This window comes from Xyrauchen texanus, chromosome 5 (assembly GCF_025860055.1).
Source record: "Xyrauchen texanus isolate HMW12.3.18 chromosome 5, RBS_HiC_50CHRs, whole genome shotgun sequence".
In the NCBI taxonomy this organism is placed as follows: Eukaryota; Metazoa; Chordata; class Actinopteri; order Cypriniformes; family Catostomidae; genus Xyrauchen; species Xyrauchen texanus.
The window spans coordinates 13,878,263-13,905,486 of record NC_068280.1 but is presented as its reverse complement, the minus strand read 5'-3'; the positions used below and the strand labels follow the sequence as shown (position 1 = coordinate 13,905,486).

The window sequence follows — 27,224 nt, the reverse complement described above, 5'->3', positions numbered from 1 at the left end:
CTCTCTATGTTTCTTGCATAGAGTTAAAGTGGCTGGGGCCAACTTAACGCTATCATACACATCGGGGAAGGTGATCTTTCCCAGTTTTCCTATTCTTTCAGGGGGGAAAGACCCTGCAGAGACTGGAGACTGCGGGGAGGTAAAGAGTGGTGAAAGTCAGGTCCATAAATATTTGGACATCAACACAATTCTAATCTTTTTGGCTCTATACACCACCACAATGGATTTGAAATTAAATGAACAAGATGTGCTTTAACTGCAGACTTTCAGCTTTAATTTGAGGGTATTTACATCCAAATCAGGTGAACGGTGTAGAAATTACAACAGTTTGTATATGTGCCTCCCACTTTTTAAGGGACCAAATGTAATGGGACAATTGGCTGCTCAGCTGTTCCATGGCCAGGTGTGTGTTATTCCCTCATTATCCCATTTACAAGGAGCAGATAAAAGGTCCAGAGTTCATTTGCTGCTACATTAACTTGTAACGTGTTACACCCAGCACTATTGACGACACATTCAGTCAAGAAACTTGGTTAAAATTAAAATAGCAGACTCATACAGTCAGCCAGGTATAAAGCAAAATATGAAGACACTCTACAAATGGGCAATTTTCAGCTGTCGACATTTAACAAGACACTACACATATTTATAACTGAGAGAAAATGATTCGAACCTTAAGGCAAAGTATTCCTCTGATGGCATCCGTTTCTTTAAAAGTTTGCAGCTTTGGAGCTTATCTGTAAGTGCTTGATCTCTGGTCCCGCCCTGATAGTAAAACGAAGTGTAATTGGTTGAAGATAGAACGTGCTACGATTGGTCCAAGAAATATGGCTTTTCTATTGCTTGAGTAGAGGATGGCTGGAGTCCACCTATTTGTAGATTTGTAGGCACATCTTGATGCCAGATTTGTTTTGAAATCGACAAATGCATGTAGCGATCCTCAAATGCACAGGAAGCAATCAAAAAATACAGTAAATATGCGCTATTCACAAATGAATGCTGGACAGAGTTGTGTTTGAGTTAAAAAAATTACTGATAAATAATTTTTTTATTTGCAAATCTAATTTTATTTATTTGTGAATTTCCAACATACATTTATAAATCTCATTCTTTTTATTTGTAATTAATTTCATTTTTGTGAAACTCCTGTGGATCTCATTTAATTTATTTTTCCTAAAAATGTATGTCCACATTTGTGGACAGTTGGACTAAGTTGTGAAATTTGAAATTTTACCAAGCTATAGAAACTAAATTTTTTTAAATCAAATTGTTTATTATGTTTCTGGGAGTGTTAATTAATAGACGGCATCATGCAATCAATGCCATCCATGTTAAAATAACATTTTGCTTGAAAAATTCTAAATCTATGTACTGATTAACATTACCCCATGTCTGCCAAACATGTTGAGTGGTCCAAACATCATCTGCAGCCTGAAACTGAACTTTTTACCAGATATTAGGAGTGAATGCGCTTGGCTGCATATGAAAGCTATAGAATGATCCCTTGCTCTCTAATTAGGGAATGAATTACAGTTGTGGCCAAACATATTGGCACCCATGTTAAAAATCTTTATTGTTTACCTTTCGATCTTTCATTCAAAATATTCACAAAAAATCTATGCTCTAGTGGATATCAAACAATATATGTGACAATTATTAGCACCCTTTTATTCAATACTTTGTGCAACCTCCCTTTGCCAATATAACAGCTCTGTGTCTTGTCCTATAATGACTAATGAGATTGGAAAAGACATGGCTAAGTGTTTTGAGACCATTCCTCCCTACAGAATCTCTCCAGATCCTTCCAATTCTGAGGTCCATGCTGGTGGACTCTCTTGAATTCACCCCATAGGTTTTCTATGGGGTTCAGGTCAGGAAACTGGGATGTTTCAGTGAAACATTTGTGTTGATTTTGATGTGTGTTTTGGATCATATTTCTGCTAGAAGACCACAGCCCATTTAAGCTTTCTGGCAAAGACAGTCAGGTTTTGATTTTTTACAGTATCTGTTGGTATTTGATAGAGTCCATGATGCCATGTATCTGAACAAGATGTCCAGGACCCCTGGCATAAAAGCAGCCCCACAAGCCACCACCATATTTAACCGTGGGCATGAGGTACTTTCCCATATGGCTACCTCTCTATCGGCAGCAAACCCATCTCTGGTCTTTGCAGCCAAAATGCTCTATTTTTTATTTATATGGCCATAGAACCTGGTCCCATTTGAAGTTTCAGTAGTGTCTGGCAAACTGAAGATGCTTGAGTTTGTTGTTGGATGAGAGCAGAGGCTTTCTTCTAGAAACCCTCCCAAAGAACTTATGACGTAGGTGACATCTGATTGTATTTTTGGAGACTTTCTGACCCCAAGACCCAACCAATTCTCCAGCTGTGATCCTTGGAGAATGTTTGGCCACTCGAACCATCCTCTTCACCAGGCGTTGGGACAATATAGACACACGTCCTCTTCCAGGCCGATTCTTAACAGCTCCAATTAATTGGAATTTCTTAATTACTGCCCTAATGGTGGAAATGGGTATTTTCAATACTTAAGTTATTTTATTATAGCCACTTCCTATTTTGTGAAGCTTAACAACCTTTTGCCACACATCATAACTTTATTCTTCAGTCTTACACATTGTGATAGATGTCTAAGGGAATTTGGCCTGTGTGTTACCTCATATTTATACCCCTGTCTTATAAGTCATGTCTTATAAGTCATGGCTCAACAATTTAATATTCCTAGTCACCAAGGTGTACTAATTATTTTTAAATATGAATGGGAATATACTGCAGATTTTACTCATAAGAATTTCTAGGGGTGACAATAATTGTGGCTTTTGGAGAAAAATATTTATTTATGAGATTTTCTGGCCCTTTAAATTAGTTTACTTCAATTAAAGTACATTTTTGTGAATATTTTGAATTAAAGAACAAAAGGTTAAAAAATAAAGAAGTTTTTCACAGCCTCCTTTGTTCATATTTACCAAGGGTGCCAATATTTTTGCCCACAACTGTAATCACTGTGCTATCTATCTCCATTGGTCTAAGAACAGTTTGAAATGCACATTATTTTTATCCTAACTCTGTATTCAGCATCTGAAAGCAACATTTTCTAGCTTTTGGATGCAATGATTCTCAATGTGATAATTTACAGTGAATATATTATATTTTAAGGAAAATGAGCCTATAGTAAAATTTTAATTTTACTCTTTTACTCAAACAGGGTTTCATGTAAAAACTTAATGAGGTTTCTTACTAGATGTAGTTTTGTTGCCATTTCTCCCAAACAAAATCTCAGCTGAGATCGGCCCCGCGTTGTTTTTTTTCCACACGACTCGGTGCATCAAGTTTAAACCTTAAATCTAAAGTCTATAGACTATTGCGAAGCCAAAACTTTATGTCCACACATGTGGACGAAGGTCTCAGGATAAATCACATTCCTGATTTCTCTGGTATATCACGAATTGTCATTTGAGGTTGTAGTTTTCCTAACCATACGTTCACACCAGAGGCGGCGAGAGCGTCAAATCGACCGGAAGTCATTCAATGACAGCCAGCGTCTCTCGGCGGCGAGAAGCGGCGCGGCGAGTCTTGTGCGGCGTGGGCGTCAGATGGAAGTTCAAGTGCAGTCAACATTATGGTAATGAGCTGTGACGCGGTTCGGCGGCAACCTATTGGAATATAGAAGTGCTCCGCTCTAGCGAAGTCTAGAGAACATAACCGTGTAAACTTTGGTTCCCACCAAACATTCGTTCCGAAGATAAAATGGAGGAGAAACGAATTATTGCCGTGACAGGTTTCCCTGTAATATATGACCAAGACCACAGTTATTATTACAAATGTATTTTATTTTGAACAAACAACTATAATTTTAATTACCTTCTGCCATCGATCGATTTCTTATTTTCACATTTTAAAGAGTTCATGAGGATATACGCTATTTGTGATAGGTCGGCAAAAAGTAAATGGTCGATGTCTGGATGTTTAAATTGCGGCCCCTTTAAATATGGTTCACAAAACAAAGCATTCTGAACAAACTTTGCCGCCTATTTCAACTACGTCAGAGCGTCCACGAGCGTCCTTGAGCGTCGAAGGGAGGGCAGCCAGAGCGAATTTTGACGCTCTCGCCCCTTCTGGTGTGAACGTACAGTAAGTCTTTTATACTTTTTTTTTGTAGGTTTTGGCTTTTATTGGACAAGACATTGGATGTTAACAAGTAGCAGGAAAGAGATAGAAATAAGGTTGGTACATGAGACAATTCAGACAAACATGCTTTTCAATGTCATGAGCACTTCCCATTGTGCTACAGCTCGGACTCCTGTCACACATATTGATCAGACTCATGTTATTCTCTTCATAATGCTTGTCAGTTCATTGATTCATCTTTTTGGTAGCCATTAACAATTTCTATCTACAATTCAATTCGGTTTAAAAATAAAAATGCCAAAAAAACGGTTTTACATTGACTTTTTAATTTGACATTTTCATAAATAACATGACTCATTGACATATACATTAAAGCTGTTGTTCCCCAGAACTAAGTAACAAGTGCTTTACTTTTAGAGAGAAATAGACCCTCTCTTAAATAGGAACAAATCTTTACATCGAAACATAAGTGGACTTTACAAATCCTTCCCAATCTGTTTTAACATCACTTCATTACTGACAAAGGAGGCAAGTTATGGATGTCTAAGCTGTACAAATACAGTACAGACAATACAAATTACTTTCAATAGATTATGTCTTTAGTGCACTGAAAATTATAAATTAGTAATAATCAGTGAGGCATTTGATTATCAACTTTCAGAAAAGTGAGTAAATTAAGTTTCAAATTCACATCTATCCTAGATTAATTTTAAAATATGTAAACTTTTTCAAGAAATAAAACATATTACTAAATCTACATTTTTCCAGGTAAACCAAGATTCTTATTCATTCTGATTCTTATTGCATCCATATCTCAAATCTAAATTCCACCTTCACTTGAGACAACTTTACCTCTGATGCCAGCCTGAAGGGAAGTACCAACAGGCTAGAAAGCTTCTTGCCTATTGTCATGCATCAATATGTACAGATCCCTTTTGTACAGTACTCCGCATGCACATACTTCCTATGGTCATCTGAGAAGCAGGTGTACATACAGAAGCATTAAGAAATTCAGTGGACACATTTCTGAGGTGTTACACTTCAGATGCTAAACAGTTTGTTTAGAGACCATAACACACAGAGCATTTCAGACTGTCTGAGATTCTGGTTTATTTCTGAAGACCGTAAACTAATACAAAAGTTTAGACTGAATATGAAGAGACGGCTTCAGTCCAAGACCTGTATTGGACCACACCACATCTAGATTGCTTTGAAAATATACAGTTATGCACATGTTCAAACACATAAGCAGATACTGTATTATAAATAACATGCCTCATATTTGCCTGAAAGGATTAGTTCACCCAAAAATGAAAATTCTGTCATGAAACACAAAAGGAATTCCCAATAAGAATGTCAGTGTTTCTTTTTATCCATACAATGAAAGTGAATGGTGACTATGGCTGTCCCTAGTCACCATCCATTTTCATGGTATATGAAAATAAAAACATCATAGACATTCTACTAAATATCTAAATTTGTATTCCATGCCAGAAAGAAAGTCAAACATGTTTGAAATAGCATGAAATTTTAATTTATGGATGAGCAATCCCTTTACAGTGTCTATGGTGGCATCACACTGTGTGCAAGATGATCTAGGACCATGTTTCTAACTATTATTCCATAAACTTACCACAAAAAAAAACAAAAAAACAACTAGCTTTAGATAAATGGTGACTGTCAATTTCCAGCAGAGGAATCAGTTGATTCCTAATAAGAGCAGCATTACTTTGCAAGAGTGAATCTTTCTGACCACTAGGGGGAGATAACAAAATTCAAACTGTAATAATATTCGAGCACTCAAAATGTTACAGTTTTCATTTAAAAATGCCTATTAAATGGTATAGTTTACTTTATTACCATAAGACATACTACACACATTGCCTCTAAACATCAACATTTATCAACAAATGATTGACATCAGAATACAGCATCACACACCCTTGTACACTCTCACGGCAAAGTGAAGAGCACTCAGTCTTGAAGAGGAATGTTTATCCAATAATAAATAAAATGACTGAATGAATAAGATAAGCTGAAAATGCTTGACATGCCACTATTATTCCAGTTTATAATACTTCTAGTCTACTTCAGCTCAAACAAGGGATGTGCAAATCTACACATTTTCATAAGCGACTAGTCGTTAGTGGTTTGAAGGACTAGTCAATTAGTCTTTGTTAAGGATAATAATGTATTAGGCTCCGTTTTTCATATTCAGACACTTTTCAGAGGGATATACAAATGCAAAGTGCAGTACTTCATCATGGTGACTAACAGATATTCAACAAATAAATAGGCTAAATAAATATAACATCCAATCTTATTGCACAAAACTATCAAAGAAATAAATAAAAAAGGCTCCAATACGGAGCGGCAGAAAACTGCTTATGCACATCCTGAACGCAGAATGATGCTTTGCTGTAGCAACAGTGCATAATAAGACTACACTTAAAGCATTAAAAAGACAACACTTTTTGGAATGACTGTGACTGATGCTATTCACTATTTAGCAATATATCATCACACAAAACCGCTCTAAGTTGAGTCTCTCAATTAATTTGAGAATTGCACCTCCCATTAAAACCACCTCCAATAAATATTAATGCTAGTAGTCGACCCCACTTATCGACTTATATGTTGTTAGATGACTAGTTGAACACACTTGCACATCCCTAATTTGGGGAACCAAAAAGAGCACACATTTAAAGCACCCATTATTGTACAGTTATAATATTACCTATGAATCTGGATTATGTAAAAATTATGACATTATAGGATCAAAATATATGAACTGTATATCACAGTCTCATCCACATATTGCAAAATTGAATACCACTAGTCATAAATCAATTCTCTGTTCTTGCTATTCTCTGCATTGCATCCAGTAAGATGACCATCCTGACATCAATGCTGCAGCCTGACTGTATGGTGTTGTAAATACAGTGTCATTTCTAAAGCCCACAGTATACTTCAGTTGTCCGCGTTGCTGATCACTCTACACATAGTATGCGTGACACAAATGTTGTCATCAGCACAGTCTGCACGACCTGTCCACGCACAGCCCAGTTTTTCTCGACTGTGCAATCATACTATGCATGCGTCAAATGCGTTCATATTCACTTGCGGTCAAAAGAATATACCTTGAAAGGCAAGGCTGTTGGCTGGGCGCAATCTGATCCGGAACGCAGAAAAACAAAGTATAACCAGGACTTTTGATATTGCAGCTCTTTTTGAGGTCACTCTCTTTAGGTTTGGGACTCTGGAAGGGGTAACCCTGGCTCACAGGTTGCTGTGGGTGGAGCCAGACCCTTAGCTCTGTGACAGAGAAGTTTTTTTGCTGTAGATGCAGATGCCTCCCCTCTGTTGAGATTCCTGTATGGTCGTCCATGACTAGAGGGAGGGGCTCTACGCAGGCACAGAGAAGGGAAGCTAAACCCAGCCAGGCAGCAAGCAGGACAGGAAATGACATCGCTCTTCTTCAGAAGTAGGTTGTACTGGCTCTGGGGCAGGGCTGCGGTAACCGTTTAGTCTAGCCCATGCAATAGGACGCCCAGGCATGAGCAGTCCATTGTTATTGTCCAAATGGGGAAGAGGTGGTAATAATGGTGGTCCATTAGAGACAGGCATTGCCCAGCCATTGGGCTGCAAGGAGGAGGGAGTGGAATAAGAACCGCTGATAGGTCGATTCCCTGGAGTGTTAACCTCTGCCGTGTCGGGGGAGCTACTACAGTCCATGGGCTCTGTGAGGCACTTCTCCACCTCTTCCTCCTCCTCTTCCTCAACCCGTTCTAAAGATACCATCTCCAAGTCCAGCACTAGGCCTGAGTCCTCAACTTCATCTTGCCATCCCTCCACCTCTTTTTCTTTCATTCCATCTCCTAGATCATTATTCCTCTCCTTCTCTTCCTCATTCTGCTCCTCGTGGTCCCGGAAGAGTAGTTGGTGGCCCAGCTCAGGGGTGCAAGGCAGGGACCGGCACCTTCGAGGAGGTCCACAAAGTCCAGGGCTTCCGCTGAGGGGTGGGGAGGCACATGGGTCTGGCGGTGGTGGAAGGGTAAAAGTGAGAGAGATTACAGATTTGCTAGGGGTGTCAAACAGCTTGATGCGACCACCATTGAGGTCTTGGCGAAGAGAGAAGGGGTTGACCCGAACAGGCGTGCCAAAACACGGTGATGTGGTGGGTGGCAATACATCTGACTGACTACGTGACAGACGATGGTCACCTGGATGGCAGGCCAAACTTCTCCTCCTATATGGGCTGTCGGCAATGGCAACAGGTTCTGGGGAAATCACAACAAGGAGTTGTTGTCTGAGGTCTGGTAAAACTGAAAACAGTAATTTCTCTAGCATTGGTAAATAAAGAAAAGAAAATCATTCTCAGTACAAGTTAAGCTCAATTAACAGTATTTGTAACTTGGAGTGTGTGTGTGTGTGTGTGTGTGTGTGTGTGTGTGTGAGTGAGTGAGAGAAAACTGCAAAAAATGTAACTAGCTTATCTATGTGATATACCAACACAAATATGGGGTTGGCTAGCGTTACCTTTACATTATGATAATACTATCAAAAGGACCTTGAGTTTGCATTGCAGAATGGGCATTATGAAATTAAATGAACGACAAATGTCTTTGAAACAATTAAAGTACACTGAATTGCACTATAAACGCATTGATATATTGAAAAATAAACATTTCAATAACAGTGCTTGCATTTTTGGGAGATTGCAACTTCATATGGTTGTACATATAAGCTGTATATATTTCAATTGCACAATTTCTTATTTGTTTTTAAATTTTATATATAAACATATATATATACACGCCTCTAACCTTGTACATCCTGGCATTGCAGGAAAAGGAGTGCTGATGTACAATCTTCACTTTCTGTTGCTAGGCTTCCCCACTAAGTGGTGCAAATGGGTGTTGATTAACATCAAGAGCAACAGGGAGGGGACCTGGACAGTTGCCAATTTTGATAAACTAACATGACAATAAACACTTAGTAATTCTCTACAGTTTCTTCAATCTGACACGACACTTTACTATGCGTGTCATCTTCCGTTTTAATTGACTCTTTCTATCTTTTGGTCTTCACTCTTTTTAGTATGCATACTGGTTTCAACTACATATTTCATATATCTGATTTGTAACCATTTAATATAAATTGTAACCATCTGATGTAACCTTTTAACATATAAACATTATGAATCCATGTCAATTTTAATGTCACTGTAAACTATATACATTCAAGTGCTACATAGTATACTGCAGTAAAGTCATAATAGGGTTTTAAACAATGCTCTCCCACATATTTTCTATTCTAACTGAACTTATTTCTGTAGTTGGTATTAGTAGCAGAAGGTGGTAATAGACACGAAATTCAGTTTTATACCATCTTGCTGTTAAAATTCTCTCAATATCTTCAGCATTCTTACAGCTGAACCACTGTAGTGAAAATTTACCTTACAGTTTAATTGATTCATAAAAACGGACTACCGCCTGTTAACTACAATGCAGGTGGAACTTCAATAAACCTACTAATGAGAGCCAAATGAAAAATGACACACAGACAAAGGTTTATTTGATGAGGACCTCTCCCTGTTGCTCTTGGTTTTCTTCAACACCCAATTGCCTCACCTAGTGGTGAAGTCTAGTAACAGAGAGTCAAGATTGTGCATCAGCACTATAATACTTTTCCTGCAATGCCAGAATGTACAAGGTTGAACTTTCAAATTAATTTTAGCTACTGAAATTTTAGAGGTTTATTATTGAATATTATATGTTGAAAAAAAAAAAAAAAAAAAAAATTTAAAAAGACAGATTTTTGGGGAAATTAATTTGGGAATGTGATGTTTTGATGATATTTGTTTTTGAATTTTTAATGATGACATTTTGTGCAAAATGTTTTCAATTGAAATATTCACAGCTTAAATATACAGCCATATGATATTGCGTTCCAAATAAATGCGAGCACATTTAATGCAATGCGTGCAATTGAGTGCTCTTTTTTGTTTCAAAGACATTTGTTGTTAATTTAATTCCAGAGGGCATTCCATGGAGTCCTCTTTTAACCAGCCATGACATAATCTAGACACTTCATCTTTTTCTTTTTGCTTACCGCCAAAATAATGCAAATTTAGCGCTATAGCTTGTACACCAGCATTTACATTTTGTGCGTCTATGTGGATGAGACAACATTATGCGGACTGATGACTATTGCCCAGTAAACACGGTCAATTGTAACTTAAGTCCTACAAGATGTATACTGTACAGTCTGACATAGAAGACAGTTGATGTCACACAGTCTGTCTCTGCATCTTTAATGGGGTCATGTCGTACAGACTGATATGCAGCAATAGTAAAGGACAGAAAGAATTGTACAGTGTGAGTCAGGCTTAAATCTCACGCTCTAGATAACTATATTAAACATCAAATATGTTCTGATTAGCTGCAACTGAATCACGTCAGACAGCAATTTTATATGCTAATACTAATCGCTTGTCACATTTCACCTAATACACAACTCTTTGATTTTACAGTACATATGAAAATCTATTTATATACTTTATATGTGCATACGAGTTTGTGAAATTACTTGTTTACTTGTCTTTGTTTGTAGTTCTGTTCAGTTTGGTCTTTGATAGTGTTCAAATGGTTTAATAGCAAATTTCTTTCTTTTTTAGAGCTGAAGTCAGAGGTTTACATGCACTTAGACTGAAGCAATTAAAGCTATTTTTTTTAACCACTCCACAGATTTCATTAGCAAATTATTGTTTTGGCAAGTCATTTTGGACATCTAATTTGTGCATGACATGAGTAATTTTTCCAACAATTGTTTACAGACAGATTGTTTCACTTTAAATTGACAATTCCAGTGGGTCAGAAGTTTACATTCACTATGTTAACTTTGCTTTTAAGCAGCTTCAGAAAATTATGTTAAGCATTTAGGCAATTAGCTTCTGATAGCATAATTGGCTAATTGGAGGTGTACCCGTGGATGCATTTTAAGGCCTACCTTCAAACTCGGTGCCGCTTGGCATCATGTAAAATTCAAAAGAAATCAACAAAGACCTCAGAAATTGTTTTCTACGATTAAATGTCAAGAAACCAGAGTATAAATTTATTTAGCTAAGGTGTATGTAAACTTCAACTGTATATATATCTACGACATAAATATGGGAAAAACACTCATTACCAATGTGTAACTTGTAACATACATGCATACCTAATATAACTGGTGCTTCACTCTTCTCCCTCTCGCTCTTGATCATCTCAAGGGTCAGTACGATCTCCGAGAAGGCAGGACGGCTGTCTGCACACATCTACCACAGAAAGAGAATAAACAAATTAAGAAACAGAACAATGGCCAGGTGGGTCATCACTACCCCCATCTAGATATTCCTTATGCCCCACACAGAAACTTAATACTATATGGCTTACATTGCAGCAGTTGACAGCCAGGCAAAGAAATGAAGATGGACAGTCTCCCACCATGTGTTCAAAGGCGTCAACGTCCAGACCAAAATCCTACAAACAAACAGACAGATGCCTTGATGGTGTTTCATATGTACTTGACAGATAAGACACCTTCAGACATGCATGGTTTCAGAGAAAAAATATAAATATGCACCAACAATTTTTAGATAAATCCTGAGGTTTGCAATAATGAACATGTGTTACAACCTCCTGTATTACATTCTATTGTACATTTTGGATCTTAAAACATTTTCACTTCATACTGTAATAGCTGTTATGAGCAAATGGCTGCACTGGCAATAGACATTCAGACAGAATTTAAGGCTCAATTGAAGTTATTTGATGATTCTCCACATAAATTTAATCTAGGCTTCATTTATGTTTGGCAACCCAATACTTAAGCAGTGGCCGTGTTTAAGTCACTGCTGTGGCCGTGTGCAGTCAAGTACCTCTGTCCGTGGCAGGATATCTGGGTCAGCCTCAATTCGACCAATAATCTCACAAAGGATTATACCATATGAAAAGACATCAGCCTATGGAATAAAAATTATTTTACATTTATTTCAGTGATAAGACACAACACTTGGATTTTCAGATGTTTAATATTCAATAACAAGGTACCTTCTCATTGTAAAGCTCTCCTCTTAACATTTCCGGGGCCATCCAGTAGGGGGAGCCCACAACAGCCAAAGGTTGCTTGTCAGCACAATCACTGTGCACAAACAAGACAAATGTTTAATATTTTCTTATATAGGAATAATCAAAGTTTGGTTGGTTAAATCGTGATCAGTAAGCCTCTACTTTTAGATAACATAACTACACTATTATGGGGGCATTTAAAATTAGTAGTGTATTCTGAATAAATACAAATGTTAGCAATTAGCAAGTAATTTGCAAATACTTCATTATATAACAGTAGTTGTTTTGCCAGTGGCTATTGGAGCTCTACCAAAAGTGTGAAATTAATTTTCCCTGTCTGCTGCCTTTCACATCACAGGAAAGATTCTAGATAAGGGGTTGAGATGATGCACATTCATGGGATGTCATCAGACAATCAGCATTGTCAGCATGTCAGGACATAGATTTCCTGTGGCTCCAGAGTGACATGGCATTTTAATTTATGGGGCCATTCGATAGTCGAGTAACTGGCATGGAAATGAGTAGGAACTCTCTCCAGTTACTATACAGCTCTCTGGAATACTTTATTCTGATCGTCCAATCACAGCATTCAGCAGTCAAATATTCCAGTATAATGATTGCACATTAAGGCACAAACTGATATTTCACCAGTGCATGTCAGGTCTAATCAACCTGTCGGATTTATTTCACATTAATGACCGGCTGACTGTACATTACTCCTTACGTATTATAGACCTCCTTATGTTTTATAGACATCCTTGTTCCTTACAATCAATATTTGGACTTCCCAAATAAGTGAGATTCTTTAACTTGTATCACTAGGTAAAGAAATTTAAAGTGCCAATCAAAAATATAATAAAAACAATTGTCACAAAAATTGTTTTACTGAGTAAAAGAAGAGTTGAACTGACCTGTAATCAGGGATTTTTTCTGCCAGTCCAAAGTCCCCAACTACAGCTGTAAAAGTGGCATTTTCACAACGCACCAGACAATTCTGCAAAAGGGTGACATGTTAAAGAGTTAGAGCTTGGAAAAAATACTGATTTTCTCATGCATCGCGATCTTAGTTTGAACGATCTCGATTCTCAAGATTATCGAATCCCTAGAACGATCTTTCGCAACCCTCTATATTTCAAATAAATCACTCACATGTGCAACCAAATCACACTATGCAACTAAAACTTTCTATAATTAGCCACTGGCTAGTAAATGTTCAGATTTCACTCACCAGTGAATGAGTAGTGGAGAAGTTATTAGCACAGAGGTCCTTCACTGTGTGTTGAGAATAAAAGTTTGGTTTAACACGCCTGTGTGTCCAAAGATGATCCACAGATCCATATGTCATTAAATAATGTCTCTTTTAATACCCTATCTGTTTTTTTACAGTCAGTTGTTCATTAAAAACAACAAAAAAGGAACCTTTTAATTCTAATCACATATGGATGCGCTAAAGAAACCACGCACGCATTCTCTTGTTATATGAGCTTACTGGCTGATGCCGCTAATCTTAAAGAGAGGGTACCAATTAAGCACGTGTTCTACATATCATGAAATACAAATTATGCAAGTAATAAAAATATTTGCAACGTAATACAGTACATGCAATTTCAAGACATTCATTGATAGAATAGACTGAATTTGAAAAATGTAAAAGCTAAAAGTGACCAATGAAAAAATATAATTTGTAAAATGTATATTTTCGAATTGTACCTAGAAGGTTACTTTATAATTAAGAGCATAAACAAAGAGAGGATTTCTTTTATATGCTAACAAAATGAACACTGTGACAGAAATGTACCCATATGAATTGATATTGAATCGAGATCGGAATCGAATCTGGAAATCTGCATCAAAACCCATCCCTATTAGGAGTATGTATAAGGTATGTTTTAAATGTTCCTTTACAAGTTTCAACATCTCAGCTTTATTTATTTGTCCCATAGAAGCTTGTAACAAGCCTACAGTGACTTGTCTAAGGTAGTGGTGTAATAGACCACTATATAAAAAATGTGTGTTTGTTTACCTTGGACGTGAGATCTCGATGGAAAATGCCCTTGCTGTGTAGATACTGCAGCCCTCTTGCAATGTCCAGAGAGAGACCTATCCTCACAGTCCATGGAAGATAGATTTCACTGTCCAGCAGCTGCTCCAGGTTTCCCCCATTAATGTACTGTAACCATGATACCACGATTATTACCACATCAACCAGACAGACCATTAACTCCTGTAGTCTGGATTTCTGTGTGAAGTCTTACCTCAGTAAGAGCATGAAGCTGTCCTTCTTGAACACACACCCCCAAAAATCTAACAGAGGAAAACAGGAAGATAAAGTAATAGAACAACATATAGTGAGTAATTGAATATATAACAGAATACACTATACTGTATGATATCATATTTTATTATAGTCAATGCCTGACTAATGTTTTTAACTGAAATATTGTGTTATTTAATAAAGATTTGGAAACCATGACAGTGTGCAAGATCCCCACAATATTTTATAAATAAAATAGAAATGCATATAAGAAATGTTGATACATTTCTTAATTGCTTTTAGTGAATTCTTTCCAAAGCCATAATTTAGCACAAAGCTAATTTACGGATTCTGTCTTCTTCGGTGTCAAAGGTCTAGCTGAGAAATCATTGTAGCAGTGTTTCCAATGGAATTGTTTTTAAAATGAGGGAGCTCCTATTTTAAGTGTATATCTTTAACTACATGATGTCGAAAACATTCAGTGAGTAGGTGAGTCAGAAGTTAATTCAGTAACCGCTCTGACAGATTCAGTGAGTAATTCATTAGACTGATTTTGTGAGTCTTTTTGTTTTGTTTGTTTCAGTAACAGAACCAACATTTCTTTTTGCAAAGTCTGTTTACCGTCATTGTATTATTTCTCAGTACCCATTCTTTTGATATCACAAGGATCTCAGACTGCAACGTGTTGTGGCACTGTAACTCAAATCATTTCATACACAAACAGAGAAGTATGCTCAGTTTTAAGAGGAAAGAGGGAAAAATTGTGTGTGTCATACCGGAGGATGTTGGGGTGGCAGAGGCGGTTCATGAGTTGCACCTCTCTCAACATGTTGGCTTTGTTACTGGCCATTGTGTTCATCTTCAGAGCCATCACCTGCCCAGTGATCCTGTGCTGCACCTGTATAACATACACAACAGACAGAGAGAGAGATTCAGTAGCACCACTAAAAGAACTCTTGAAATGATTCAGGCAATGCACAATATAACATGCTTTATGTTGATTTTCCATTGAATGGGTCATGACGTGCCCTTTTTATTATTTTAAAATGCTCCTTGAGGGTTCAGTTATAATCACTTATAATATTAGTAAAACAGTCATCTATTTGTAAGACATTATATTTCTCCACCCTCATTCTGACCCTCTGTCAGAAACGTTCGGTTTTGGTGCTGCGTCTCCTTTAACCCTTATAACCCTAATAATTTTTCTCATCATTTCCATCTAGTTTCTGCATGCAAGATCAAAATCTAGTTTTATCACTCACATTCTTGTGGACTCATGGATGGAGTGGCGAAACTCATTAATATTAATTAGGTTATGAGAATGTCAAACAATAATTTTACCGTTTTGATAAACAGTCAGTCTTGATAACCAATTTAAGAGCTCCAATAAATATTTAACATAATTTGATAACTTGAACCGTACATCTGGACACTGTCAGTACTTGGATTTTGTTAGTCAGTGGATAAATACATGGATCAGTAAACTTAGCCAGAATGACTGATAGGTCTCTTGGTAAAGTTTATGCCTCCAGTACAAGGGGATCAGGATTCTAATCCACCCCATACTTTTTATTTTAAAAACAGAGTGTGCATCTGTACGTCAGTGGATGTATATCATGAGCAGGGACTCATCTGTTTGATTTAACTGGAATTGAGCAACAGCGTTTCTTTTGCATTAGACAGTTACCTGACAAAAGATAGATAACAAATTGGTGGGGACATATCCCACCCTTAAATACAGCAGTATTGTCAATCAATTGTTTCGTAAATGGAACAGAGCTCTAAAAAATTTATTTAGGCCACATCCACACTAATCTGTTTTTGTTTGAAAAGTCCATTTTCAGTTTTCACATGCCATCTTTTTCAAAGTATGCAGCAATTTTTATTGGAGGAAAATGCCATTCTAGTGTGAATGAGAGGCATAAATGTAGCTAGATTAATGCGTTTTCAAACAAAAACTTATTAGTGTGGACACCCATTCTTCATAAACAGCAAAAGGTAGTCCATTTTTCCAACCTACATTTAGATTTGATCCAGAGCTGTAATTACGAACGTTGTTATGTTTCCCTAAAATTACATTTCTTGCACAAAATAATTATCGAAGGTGCAGCACTCCACTGGAGTGCCTAAAACCTCCACAGCTGGTCAGCACAGCAGTGTTGAGTGTTTGATGGGTAATGCCATTCAGTCATGTGGATGACCTGCACTCATTCAGAATGAGATCTATATACTTTACATCTGGACGAGAGCATCCGATACTGCTTTTTCTGGCCATAGTAGGCAGAATTACTCTGATGAACATGCATTAGACTGATTTGACATTCATTTTAAGGATAGTAAAGGATATAGGAATGGAGATAGAAAACAGTTGTATTAGTGTCTTTTTGAATTTAAGTTTGAAGTAAATATGCCCATCAGCCTGAGAGGAAGCGAGTGACAGGGAGATCCAGTATGGTGCGTTAATAGTCAACATTAGGCACTAATAGGCTTCGCATTTCCCGTCATCCCACCTAACCTGCTGGAATCCAGGACGTCATAGCATACCGAATCCCAGATTTGTAGAAATTAAGATATCGGACTGACTTTGATTAATAACTATTTGAAACAGCTGAAATTACTGTTGCAATGACCATTTTCTTGAGATGGCACAAACCACCACATTCATTAAATATTCCATTTCTGTCCCAAATGAAATCAATGAATGTATTGAGTGCTATACTTTAATTGGACTAATGTTTAAAGCTACACACTCCGTTTTTACTCAGTAAGTGGCCTTTTATTGCTGCACTTACAGAAAAAAAACGGTACTGTTCTTTTGTAACTAATTGTGGCTCTCAGAAGTAGCTCTACAGACAAAATACAGTAATTTAATATAATATAAAAATATGTTTAGAAAAATCTGAGAAATCAGAAAACTTGCTATAATGTCTATGTTTCTTTATGATTTAATTAGGCCAATAAAAGTCAGATATGCCTCTAAAATTTTAAAAACTCAGTTCAATTAAAACGTATGCACATGTATCTGTAATACTGAAGATACTATACTTGGAACCACTGATGAAGAAAATTTCCAACGTTCCACATGACAGCCTCAAATAATAGAAAAAGATAAGAGGCACAAGGTCCACTATGTACCAAGTCCAAAAGAAGTGTTGGATTTGTTAATGATTAAATATGTTAAGTTTAGAAGTCCAAGATAGTCAGTCGTGCCCAAGGAATGTGCCACAAAGGGAAGGGTCATACTGTGATGCCATCAGAATGATGCTGAAATAAAAATCCAAAAACCAGAGGTGTCAACTGTTGACAATGTCAGAATGAAAGATTATTAATGTGACCGCATATTAAGCCTGGCTGTTTAATATAGTGGCAAAAGCATGGCTTTTAAATAAAAATAATAGGCAGATATTTTTGTGGACTAAAGTCTTGGGTACTTGAGACAGACAGCAGAGATATGGGCCATTAAACACACACCCCTCTGTGATGAGGTAGACAGAATAGGACAGGTTGGTAATCCGATTATGCTGTCGAGTAGAACTGACCGGTTTTATCATTAATCACGGAGACTGATGTTGCTCTTAACATTGACTCAGTATCGGTATCATGTAGTATCAGATACAACTCAAGATGATTGGGGAAAAGTGATTTAAAACAGCCATTTTGCATTGCAGTTCATGAGACGTTTATTAAAGTGAAACATTCCCTACATATCAATCCAAATATACATAAAAATTCAAGTGTGTGTGTGCTTACAATTTTCTTATAAACAACAGTTTAATGTTGCATCGTTGATTATTGGAGGCTCTTCTGCGAGCTCCAGTAAGGACCACAATGAATACATTTCACATGTCTCCTAGACTTTCCTTGATCGGAAATAAAAATATATTATATCCTATACGTTATGGTATGGATGGGAAGTAGAAATACCAAAATTGAAGCCATTTATATTATAAGTGTAATTCCTGAAACAAGCAGCCAGTAGTGACAGGTGCAACCAATCATCTGTCAGTAAAAGTATGACCACTGCAATAAGTGTACCCCAGTTGAGAATCATGTGTGTGGGTAAGAAGGGGAAAGGTTACCTTGAACACTTCAGAGAAGAAGCCGGAACCGATTTTTTCACAGAAGAAATCGTCAATTCTCGCCAGGCTGGAAACGGCACTTCGCAGAGCCCTGTACGATGACGGACGGATCCGGTGAGGCCCATAAAGCCCATGTGAAGGGGGCTCGCATGGTTCTTGGTTATCTCCTTGATTCATTATAATGGATGGATAGGCAGCAGGTACTTTAACGTAGCCAATTCCATATATCCATGATCCAAGTGTGATGAAATATGATTAATACAAACTACGGCAATACTCCGGTTTAGTCAATAACGTTCTCTGTTGTACTATTCAGCATCAAAACCACATAAAATTACCCAATTAGACATTTTCCAAAAAGGACTAAACGCAAATGATGTGGAGTATGCTTGGGCTCTTTCCAGAGTGATGCTGTTGCCATATTTCATATTCCGGTCAGCCGTCCTCTCCAATCTCTGTTACCCGGTTTGCTGGTAGTTTTAGTTAGTATGGGTTGCAGCACCAAACTTCCTGCAAAAAAAGGTTAATACGTTTTTAATACAAATGTCATTAGGGTCCGTTCAGAACTAATGTGTTGTGCTAAAAAAGCTAGATGCAGTGCAATGAATAGAACAGAACGCAGGTGTCTCAAGATGTATTTTTGAAAAGTTAAAAAGGAATATTCTGGGTTCAATATAAATTAAGCTCAATCAACAGCATTTGTGGCTTAATGTTGATTACCACAGAAATGTATGGATTCATACTTTTCTTAAAAGGCAGAAATGTGAAGCTTATAATTCACATTAAAAAAGCACTTTCATTAAATCTTTACTAAAATGTGTGTATTATTTGAGCTGTAAAGCTGTTTAAATTGTTGTTTTTGCAAGATTACAGGGTTTATGGCGTAATATTGTCATGGCAATGAAAAGATTTAACATGATTTTAGGTTGATAAAAATCGCTTAATAACCAACTGTGTAAAGTTATAGAAAATGTTACAACTTCGTTGCCATGATGTCATCAACAAATCCTAAAATGACAGTAAAATTACAATTTAAATGAATTTTCAGCTCAAATGATACATGAGTTCTAACAGAAGAATTAAATGCAAGTGTTTTTATAAAATTATAAGCTACACATTTCTGCCTTTAAACCAAAAAAATACCCCATTCACTTCCATTGTAAGTGCCACACTGTAACCTCAATGTTTTACTCTTTTTTTTTTAAAGAAAAAAGAAAAGGATGGACAAGTTTAAATAATTTTGTGGTAATCAATTATGCCACAAATGCTGTCAATTGATCTTAACTTGTTTTGAACCAGGAATATTCCTTTAACTTGACACAACGTCTAAATAACGCAGAGCTCCTGCGCGAGACGCTGAAAATACACGAGACGTCTAGCACATGTTTACATAGAAATATAATGAAAAAGAGCAGACTGTCACTGACGCAAAAACGTGTTCGGTGTGAACGGCCCCATACTCTGAGCGCCTAATTACTTTCATTCATAAACATCGGCTGATCTATTACATTCTGTCACGATTTACTGTAGGCATTTTAGTTATATACGGAGTAAAATTATGACAGTATGATTTATGGTACATAGCTGCAAGCTTTTTAAAATCAATTTACAATACAGCAAAACTAATCCATCTTGAAGGTGGCTTTTATTTTTAATGGCTGAAAGAAAGGAGCTGTGCTGTCCGCACCATTTGTCAAGCATGACCGCTATACAGCTTGCTCAGTGCAATTTGTGTCTCACCTACACCGAGTTTTAAAACGACTACAGTCTCATCGTTTTTGCAAGGTTATCTGATCATTATTTCATATCAGAAATGCGATATAATAATAAAACCATCTAAGTGTGTACATGCCAGCCTACCGGTTAGCGCAGGGTCGGCATGCATCGTAACCGGGCCCATACGGCTGCCCAAGAATAAGGCACTTTACCTGATTTTAATAAGATCGAAGAAATAACTGTCTCGCCTGCGTACCAACGTTGCAAGTAGCAGATCTTCTATGTTGAGTCATTCAATATCTCGTCCATATGCAGTCACTGCACGCATCAGCCATAGTCGAACGCTTATACCGCTTGTAATGCCCGTTCATTGGGGCTGTGTCTAGAAGGTAACACCCCCGCAGCCTAAGTCTCGCGAGAGTCTGGTTAGGTTTAGGGTTAGATTTAGTGGTAGGGTTGATGTAAGGGTTAGGTTAAGGGGAAGGTCTAGGGTTTCTGTAGGCAGGGTTGCCAGGTCCAATAATTGTTTCCAGCCCAAAGTAATTTCGAAACCCGCCCAAAAGAAGTAAAAACTAGCCCAATTTTTTAATTGTCCAATTAGGCTTGACAACTGAGGAAGTCCCCCACAAATGGTCTTAAAATATCTACTGACTATTGATTTGAATTTGTTTTATTTTTTAAATTGTATTCAAATTATTTTTGCTAGGCTTGCTTGTCTGTAATATGTGCATATTTAATTGATCTGTATTTTATTTCTGAAACTTTTATTATTATTATTATTATTATTATTATTATTATTATTGAATGCATTTATTCTTCTGTTTGTCTGTTTCTGTTTTTAATTTTCAGTTGAATATTTTTGAAGCATATGCATTATAAATAGCTTGAACACTGTATGTCACGATATGTGATACACTAAAAGAACCATCTATAAAAGTTTTTGCCTTAAGAGCATTTTCCTTCCCCTTCACCTCTCTCAACACACTGTAGTTTTACACAATCCTAATACATACAATAAAGGAAACTCCTGCATTTTCTGATCCCAGTCAAGACCATTAGTATATGTGTTGTCACTATAGGTACAGTAGCCTGTGTAAAATAAAAAGTACTGAATTGTACTTACAGTACTCTTTTCAGTTCGCTTCACTCCCCTTTTCTCCTCTGCATTGACTGCTGTTCTGTCAACACACAAGCATGAACATCCAATTAACCTACATTGGCAAACTTTAATTAATAAAAAAATATTTCCTTAATATGGTATTTACTAAGATATAGTCAAAGTAGGCTTATAGGATGAACTTGACTTCTTGTCCATTTCCTCTCTTTGTTCTTGTTCTTGTTTGTCCTCTTCTGTTCATTTAGAACACTTCTGAACATTTTCTTGCTAACATTTCTCATAAGAATTTTGTTTCTTCTAGCTTTGAACAAGAACTTTTTGCAATCTTTTTGCTGTATTCTTTTAGAAACTTGTGTTCTCTTCCTAATCTTCCTCAGCTGATGTGAAGTAGATTTCAGCATTAAAGAGAGAAAGCATTAGTGGTGATGGCTTGAATTATTGGCAGCAGATTTTTCTTCTTTGCATATAAGTTCTTATCCACATTACATTTAGCAGAGACTTCTGTTCTAAACTGTTTCGCTGCTTGCTCTTTATGAGTTACATTTGGGAGCAGGAATGCCCAACACCACCATTGCTGAATGGCAAAGCTGGGAAGTTCTTCGAAGTCATCTGCAGTGTTTGTGTGCATAACATCCTCTATCCAGAAATCCTCAGTTTTGCTGTCTTCTTTATTTTTCCAATCTAGAGAATTAATGACTCTCCACTGTTGCTCTGCTTTCCCCTATCTCCCATAAAAAAATAAATAAATTGAAAATCATCAAGCCTTGGCTTATTTGAAGAGAGGGCATGGCTCTGTGACAGGAATTAGAAAGCCTCTAGTTGTTTGATTTTCACCTCCGTTTTTCAGGATTGGGTGTCTCAAGCTGGCTGGAGAGATTTCAGGTAGATCAGATTAATTTTGTCATTGTACATTTCATACAGCAACTTTGCACCATAGTTTCTCTCACTGTCTTTTGTCAATTGGAAATGCAACTTAAGCTCCTCATACTGTGAAAGGATACAGTTGACACACTCACTAATCGCAAGCCACAGGGCCTGGGTAGCTGAGCAAGTAAAGACGCTGACTACCACAACAGGAGTTGCAAGTTTTAATCCAGGGTGTGCTCAGTGACTCCAGACAGGCTTCCTAAGCAACCAATTGGCTCAGTTGCTAGGGTGGGTAGAGTCATGTTGGTTTAACCTCCTCGTGGTCGCTATAATGTGGTTCTCGCTCTCAGTGGGGCACGTGGTGAGTTGTGCATGGGTGCCACGGAGAATAGCGTGAGCCTGCACATGCGCTATGTGTCCGAGGTAATGTGCTCAACAAGTCATGTGATAAGATGTGCAGATTGACAGTCTCAGACATGGAGGTAACTGAGATTCGTCCTCTGCCACCTGGCGAGTCACTATGCTAACACAAGGACTTAGAGCGCATTGGGAATTGGGCATTCCAAATTGGGGAGAAAAAGGGAGAAAATAAAAAATCTTTAAAAAAAACCAAATTGCAAGTCACTAGTGTCTGACAGTTGGAGTAAGTTCAGTGGGCTTTCACCTACATTTATGGTCTTGTACACGTCCAAATACCTTTGGCGCTGCTGGGTGGCATTCAAAAACAAGCTGTAGGTATGAGAAACCATGTTCTTTACATTTCCAAGTAGGACACTCAAAGCTTTTGATGAACAGAGCTAAAGTGAATGGCCCACACACTGTATGTAGACAATATGTGGATTACGGTCACTGAATTTCTGTAGCACTGAGTTATATTGTCCACACATTTTGTTACAGCCATCCATTACAAGACCGATGCAATTCAGTACAGAAAATTGTTTGTCATCCAGGAAATTGAACAAAGAAATTGCTTTGGTCAGTGAATCACCAGCTACTTTATGAAACATTGCAGCAAATGTGCTAATGATTTGTGAGTGCTTCTTGCTGTAAAATCTGATGACTATGCATAGTTGTATCCTGGTTGTGACATCAGTGCTCTCATCTACAATGAGAGAGTATGGTCCACAACCTCCAGAAGATCTCCATGAACGACTTGTCCTATCACTGAATTGATCAAATCTGTGCAATTTGTTCGTTGTAAATTAATGCCTTTCTTGGAAATTTCTCCCACAACATGTCTTAAGTGATCAACAGTTAAGATGCTTGAGTGTAGCAGTAATTTTATAATGTGTGTGGGGCGGGGGCACAGCTGTCAGTAGGTGGATCGCACAGACCCAATACTTACAGTGCAGTATTTACATATTACAGTATATATTAATATACAAGTATGAAATAAGCATTATATCAATATAAGTATTATATTCTTGAAGTATTTGTATTATTTTAAAGATTCAGGTATTGCAAATTAAATGCAGAATTTAGCTAAATTAGCTGTAAAAATAAAGGGTATCTTTTGGAGCACTTGCTTCTGTTACACACATGACAATAAAAGACTGAGCACAAGCTGGTCCTTCAATAAATTATTTAATCAATGACAATAATGACAATTGTGCATGTGCGCAATTAAATGTTTTACTTTGTGTTTGTACATTGTGGGATTCAAATGTATCCACGTGGTTCAAATTTTTTGACTACATTCACCAAAATTCATTTAGATCCATTTAATAATTAGTTCAGTGACCATTTCTGGTGATGCCACCGGTGGATGTCTTGTGTGAAATGACTTAATCACTTAATCAATGATCAAAAAAGAGAGACATACACACACACATTCACCTGCTATATTGTTACAATCCAAACACCAAGAAGCCGTCTGCTCCCGCTTTCCCACTCTCTTTACCCTCTGTAGTGTGGGAACCTACAGAGAAACACAGAAACATGCACGCACGCACGCACACATGTACACACACACACACTCACTCACTAGATAGGTTTATTTCCTGAAGAAAATGTGAGTGGTGCTTGCAGTGGGAAATTTCTCGCCACAACGTCCCACCAACTGCCCCAAGTTGAAAAAGGCCTCCCACATGACAGTAGGATGTTCTGGTTCAGAGATATTGGTGTTGTTCCATGGTTGCGCATGACAGTAGGATGTTCTGGTACAGAGATATTGGTGTTGTTCCATGGTTGCTAGAGTAACCAAATCTGGTTGCTAGGCAGTTACCAGGGTGATACTTATCAAGGCTCCTTGCTATCCTGAGTGAAATAAGTCAGCCCAGAAGTCTCTAAGATTTTCTGGTGCAGAGACATGTGTTTTGCTCTTTGGTTGCTAGGGTAAGCCAACGTGGTTGCTAGGCAGTTTCCAGGGTGATACTAAGAAGGCTGCTTTCTGTCTTGAGTCATACAAGCCAACAATGATGTCTCTACAGCATTCTGATGCTGAGAAACATATCTAAGCGATTTGGAATAAAATGGGGTTTGATTGCTAGGGTGCTCTAAATGGTTGCTAGGGTGTGGCTAAGTAGTTTTCATGATGATACTTGAAGACTGATCGCTCACGAAAGTTAAACAAGCCAACTTTTATGTCCCTAGGACATTCTGATCCAAAGATATCACTCTCACCCTTTTTGAATGGATATCAATGGGGCTGGTTGCTCGGGTGCTCTAAATGGTTACTAGGGAGTGGTTAACTATTAAACAGAGTGATTCTTATCGGCTGCTTACTAACCTTACTCAAAGGTGCTAATCCTCAAGTCTCAAAACATTCTGTTCTGACGATATCACTGACGAAGTCTTTTTTCCATGAATAATAATTTATCACAAAAAACCAATGACACTTCCATTGTTAAATGTGATCTAGCAGAGATTAATTGCAAACAGTAATCATATGTTATCTATATTGTATGGAATTGAGATAAAGACAATATATGTTAAGGAGTTTTTATGTAAATTTTTATTTCTGTATTGCTTTTAAATCCCCAATAATGACCCGGGTCAATTTGACCCGAATGGTACCAAAGGGTCTAAAAAGTGAACACCACACAAGGGTTAAAGAGTGCGGGGGACGTGTCCCCCATGTCCCTCCTGTCTGCAATGCCCTTGTCTGTGTCAAATAATGTTCTGGCATTTGATTTTTATGATTTTCAGTGGCAGCGTGGACTATCAGATTACTGTGATGCGCTCTAATTTCACATTTGCAATATTTGCAAATTGTTTTTTTTCGTCATTTGGAAAACTTCGAATCCATTCCATTTACCCTTTTCGTCTCCCATTCTTTGCAATATGTTTTCCATATATTTGCACCATTTACCTGCCATGTCTTAATGCTGCAGCTGCTTGTTCCTCCGTATACAAGCACATCTACCGCCAAATTCGCGCCAATTGCATTTTATTGTCATTAGTTCCATTTAATATTTACAGGTATGAAAACTCATGAGAGGTGAAAAAGATGAGAAAGTCATAGCAGGTGTTTCAGATATATATATTCAATTGATTTGTGTGTTGTATGTAAAGCTTTTGTATTTAAGGCTTTTTTAAGTGTTTAAGCTTAAAGTATTCCCTTTCAAATGAAAATAAAAATGTATAAATTTTTACCAAACAATTTGGGCAAATTAGCTTCAGAAAAGGTGATTTTAGATGAAAGGAGAGTATTTAGCATACTTGAATAAGTCTATTCAGTTGAAAAATATGTATTAATAAAAAGTATGTTATCCAAAGAGCATTTGAACAGAGGTGAAACACTTTCTTAAGATGTGTTACATTCATACAAGCAGACAGAGAAGTTTGAAGTAAGTTTGGAACAGCAGAAATAGAAATAAACCTTGTGTAAACTGTCATTTGAACATTTAGCTTTATGCTAGGCTAAGATGCTATATCAAGCCATTTTACATGCACCTATTATCAGGCACGATTATATATATTTATTTTTTATCAAGAAAATGTTAGATCATGTTTTGTTTTTTCTCTAGTAAGACCTTTGATATTAGAGCAAAAATCTTATTCTTGATGAGAATTTTTTTTATTGTTTTCTGTAAAAATATCTAAAAATCCTTAACTATATCAATTTGCTTTATCTTGTTTTTAGAAGCAACACTGCATATGATATTTAGGCTTTTTTCAGAGAATGCATTTTTAACATGTATTTTGTCTTACTGTACTGGCAGATATTTTTATAGTCCAAAAAAGTTAACAAATCTAACAGTGCTGAAGAAGTGATCCAAAGTATTTAGATTATGTTGCTGACCTTGAGTACTCTAACGGAATATGTCACAAATTAAATTTTACAGCATGTATTCGGTAATTTGTAGTGGAATACATTTTGAAAGTAACTCTACCAACCCTAATTTTTAAGCAGCCCAAACACATTATAGGCTAGAATTTGCTCTACAATACACAGCACACACGTTGGAATGTTGGAATGCTTTGAATAAATCCTCTTTTCTTTTACATTTTCCTTCTCACATGATATGAACTCTCAAACTTTGGCTTCTCATTGGCTGTATTATACAGTCCCCAGCATAAATGACTACACCCCAACAGATTTCTCTTTTTAGAATGAATACTTTCTATGGGATCCTATACAATCAAATATTCCAGCAACTCTGGTTTATTGGTTGCAAATGAGATTTGTCAGTACAAAAAAGAAAATTAGAACTTTTTTAACCAAAATGATTTAAGACCATGGTGCAAACATTAGTACACCCCAATGAAGGTTTTAGGAATAAAACTTGATAAAATGCTAATTAACGGGAATTCAACAACAGATGAGTCTAATCAATCAATAATTAACAATTAAGGGTGGTGTTTAACCTGTTAAATCCCTTCCCATTCAATACTGACAATAACTGACAATAACTTGAGGAAGAAAGTAATTTCTTTACACAAAAAAGGTCAGGGCTACAAGAATATTTTTAAAGCATTGTTAATCAGTCGGAA

The 27,224-nt window shown here is 37.0% G+C and overlaps 1 protein-coding gene and 1 long non-coding RNA gene across 4 annotated transcripts; one reads left to right on the top strand and one right to left on the bottom strand.

Moving 5' to 3' along the window:
- The first annotated feature begins 4,078 nt into the window (after positions 1 to 4,078).
- On the top strand, positions 4,079 to 11,731 carry LOC127643582 (uncharacterized). Of its 3 annotated transcripts, none has more exons than XR_007970531.1 (3): positions 4,079 to 4,148; positions 11,419 to 11,511; positions 11,592 to 11,731. It is a non-coding gene; the product is annotated as an uncharacterized LOC127643582 (long non-coding RNA). The 3 variants fall into 3 exon arrangements; XR_007970532.1 differs by having other exon boundaries at positions 11,589 to 11,717; XR_007970533.1 differs by having other exon boundaries at positions 4,102 to 4,240.
- Positions 4,507 to 20,652, bottom strand: LOC127643581 (dual specificity testis-specific protein kinase 2-like). Its single transcript, XM_052126370.1, is given in 12 exon segments — positions 4,507 to 7,615; positions 7,617 to 8,425; positions 11,367 to 11,463; positions 11,582 to 11,668; positions 12,067 to 12,150; positions 12,239 to 12,329; positions 13,168 to 13,250; positions 14,280 to 14,426; positions 14,512 to 14,560; positions 15,287 to 15,408; positions 18,590 to 19,099; positions 20,518 to 20,652. Coding segments are annotated over 11 exon segments (1,971 nt in total). The 5' UTR covers positions 18,767 to 19,099; positions 20,518 to 20,652; the 3' UTR covers positions 4,507 to 7,390.
- Between the last annotated feature and the right edge of the window lie 6,572 nt (positions 20,653 to 27,224).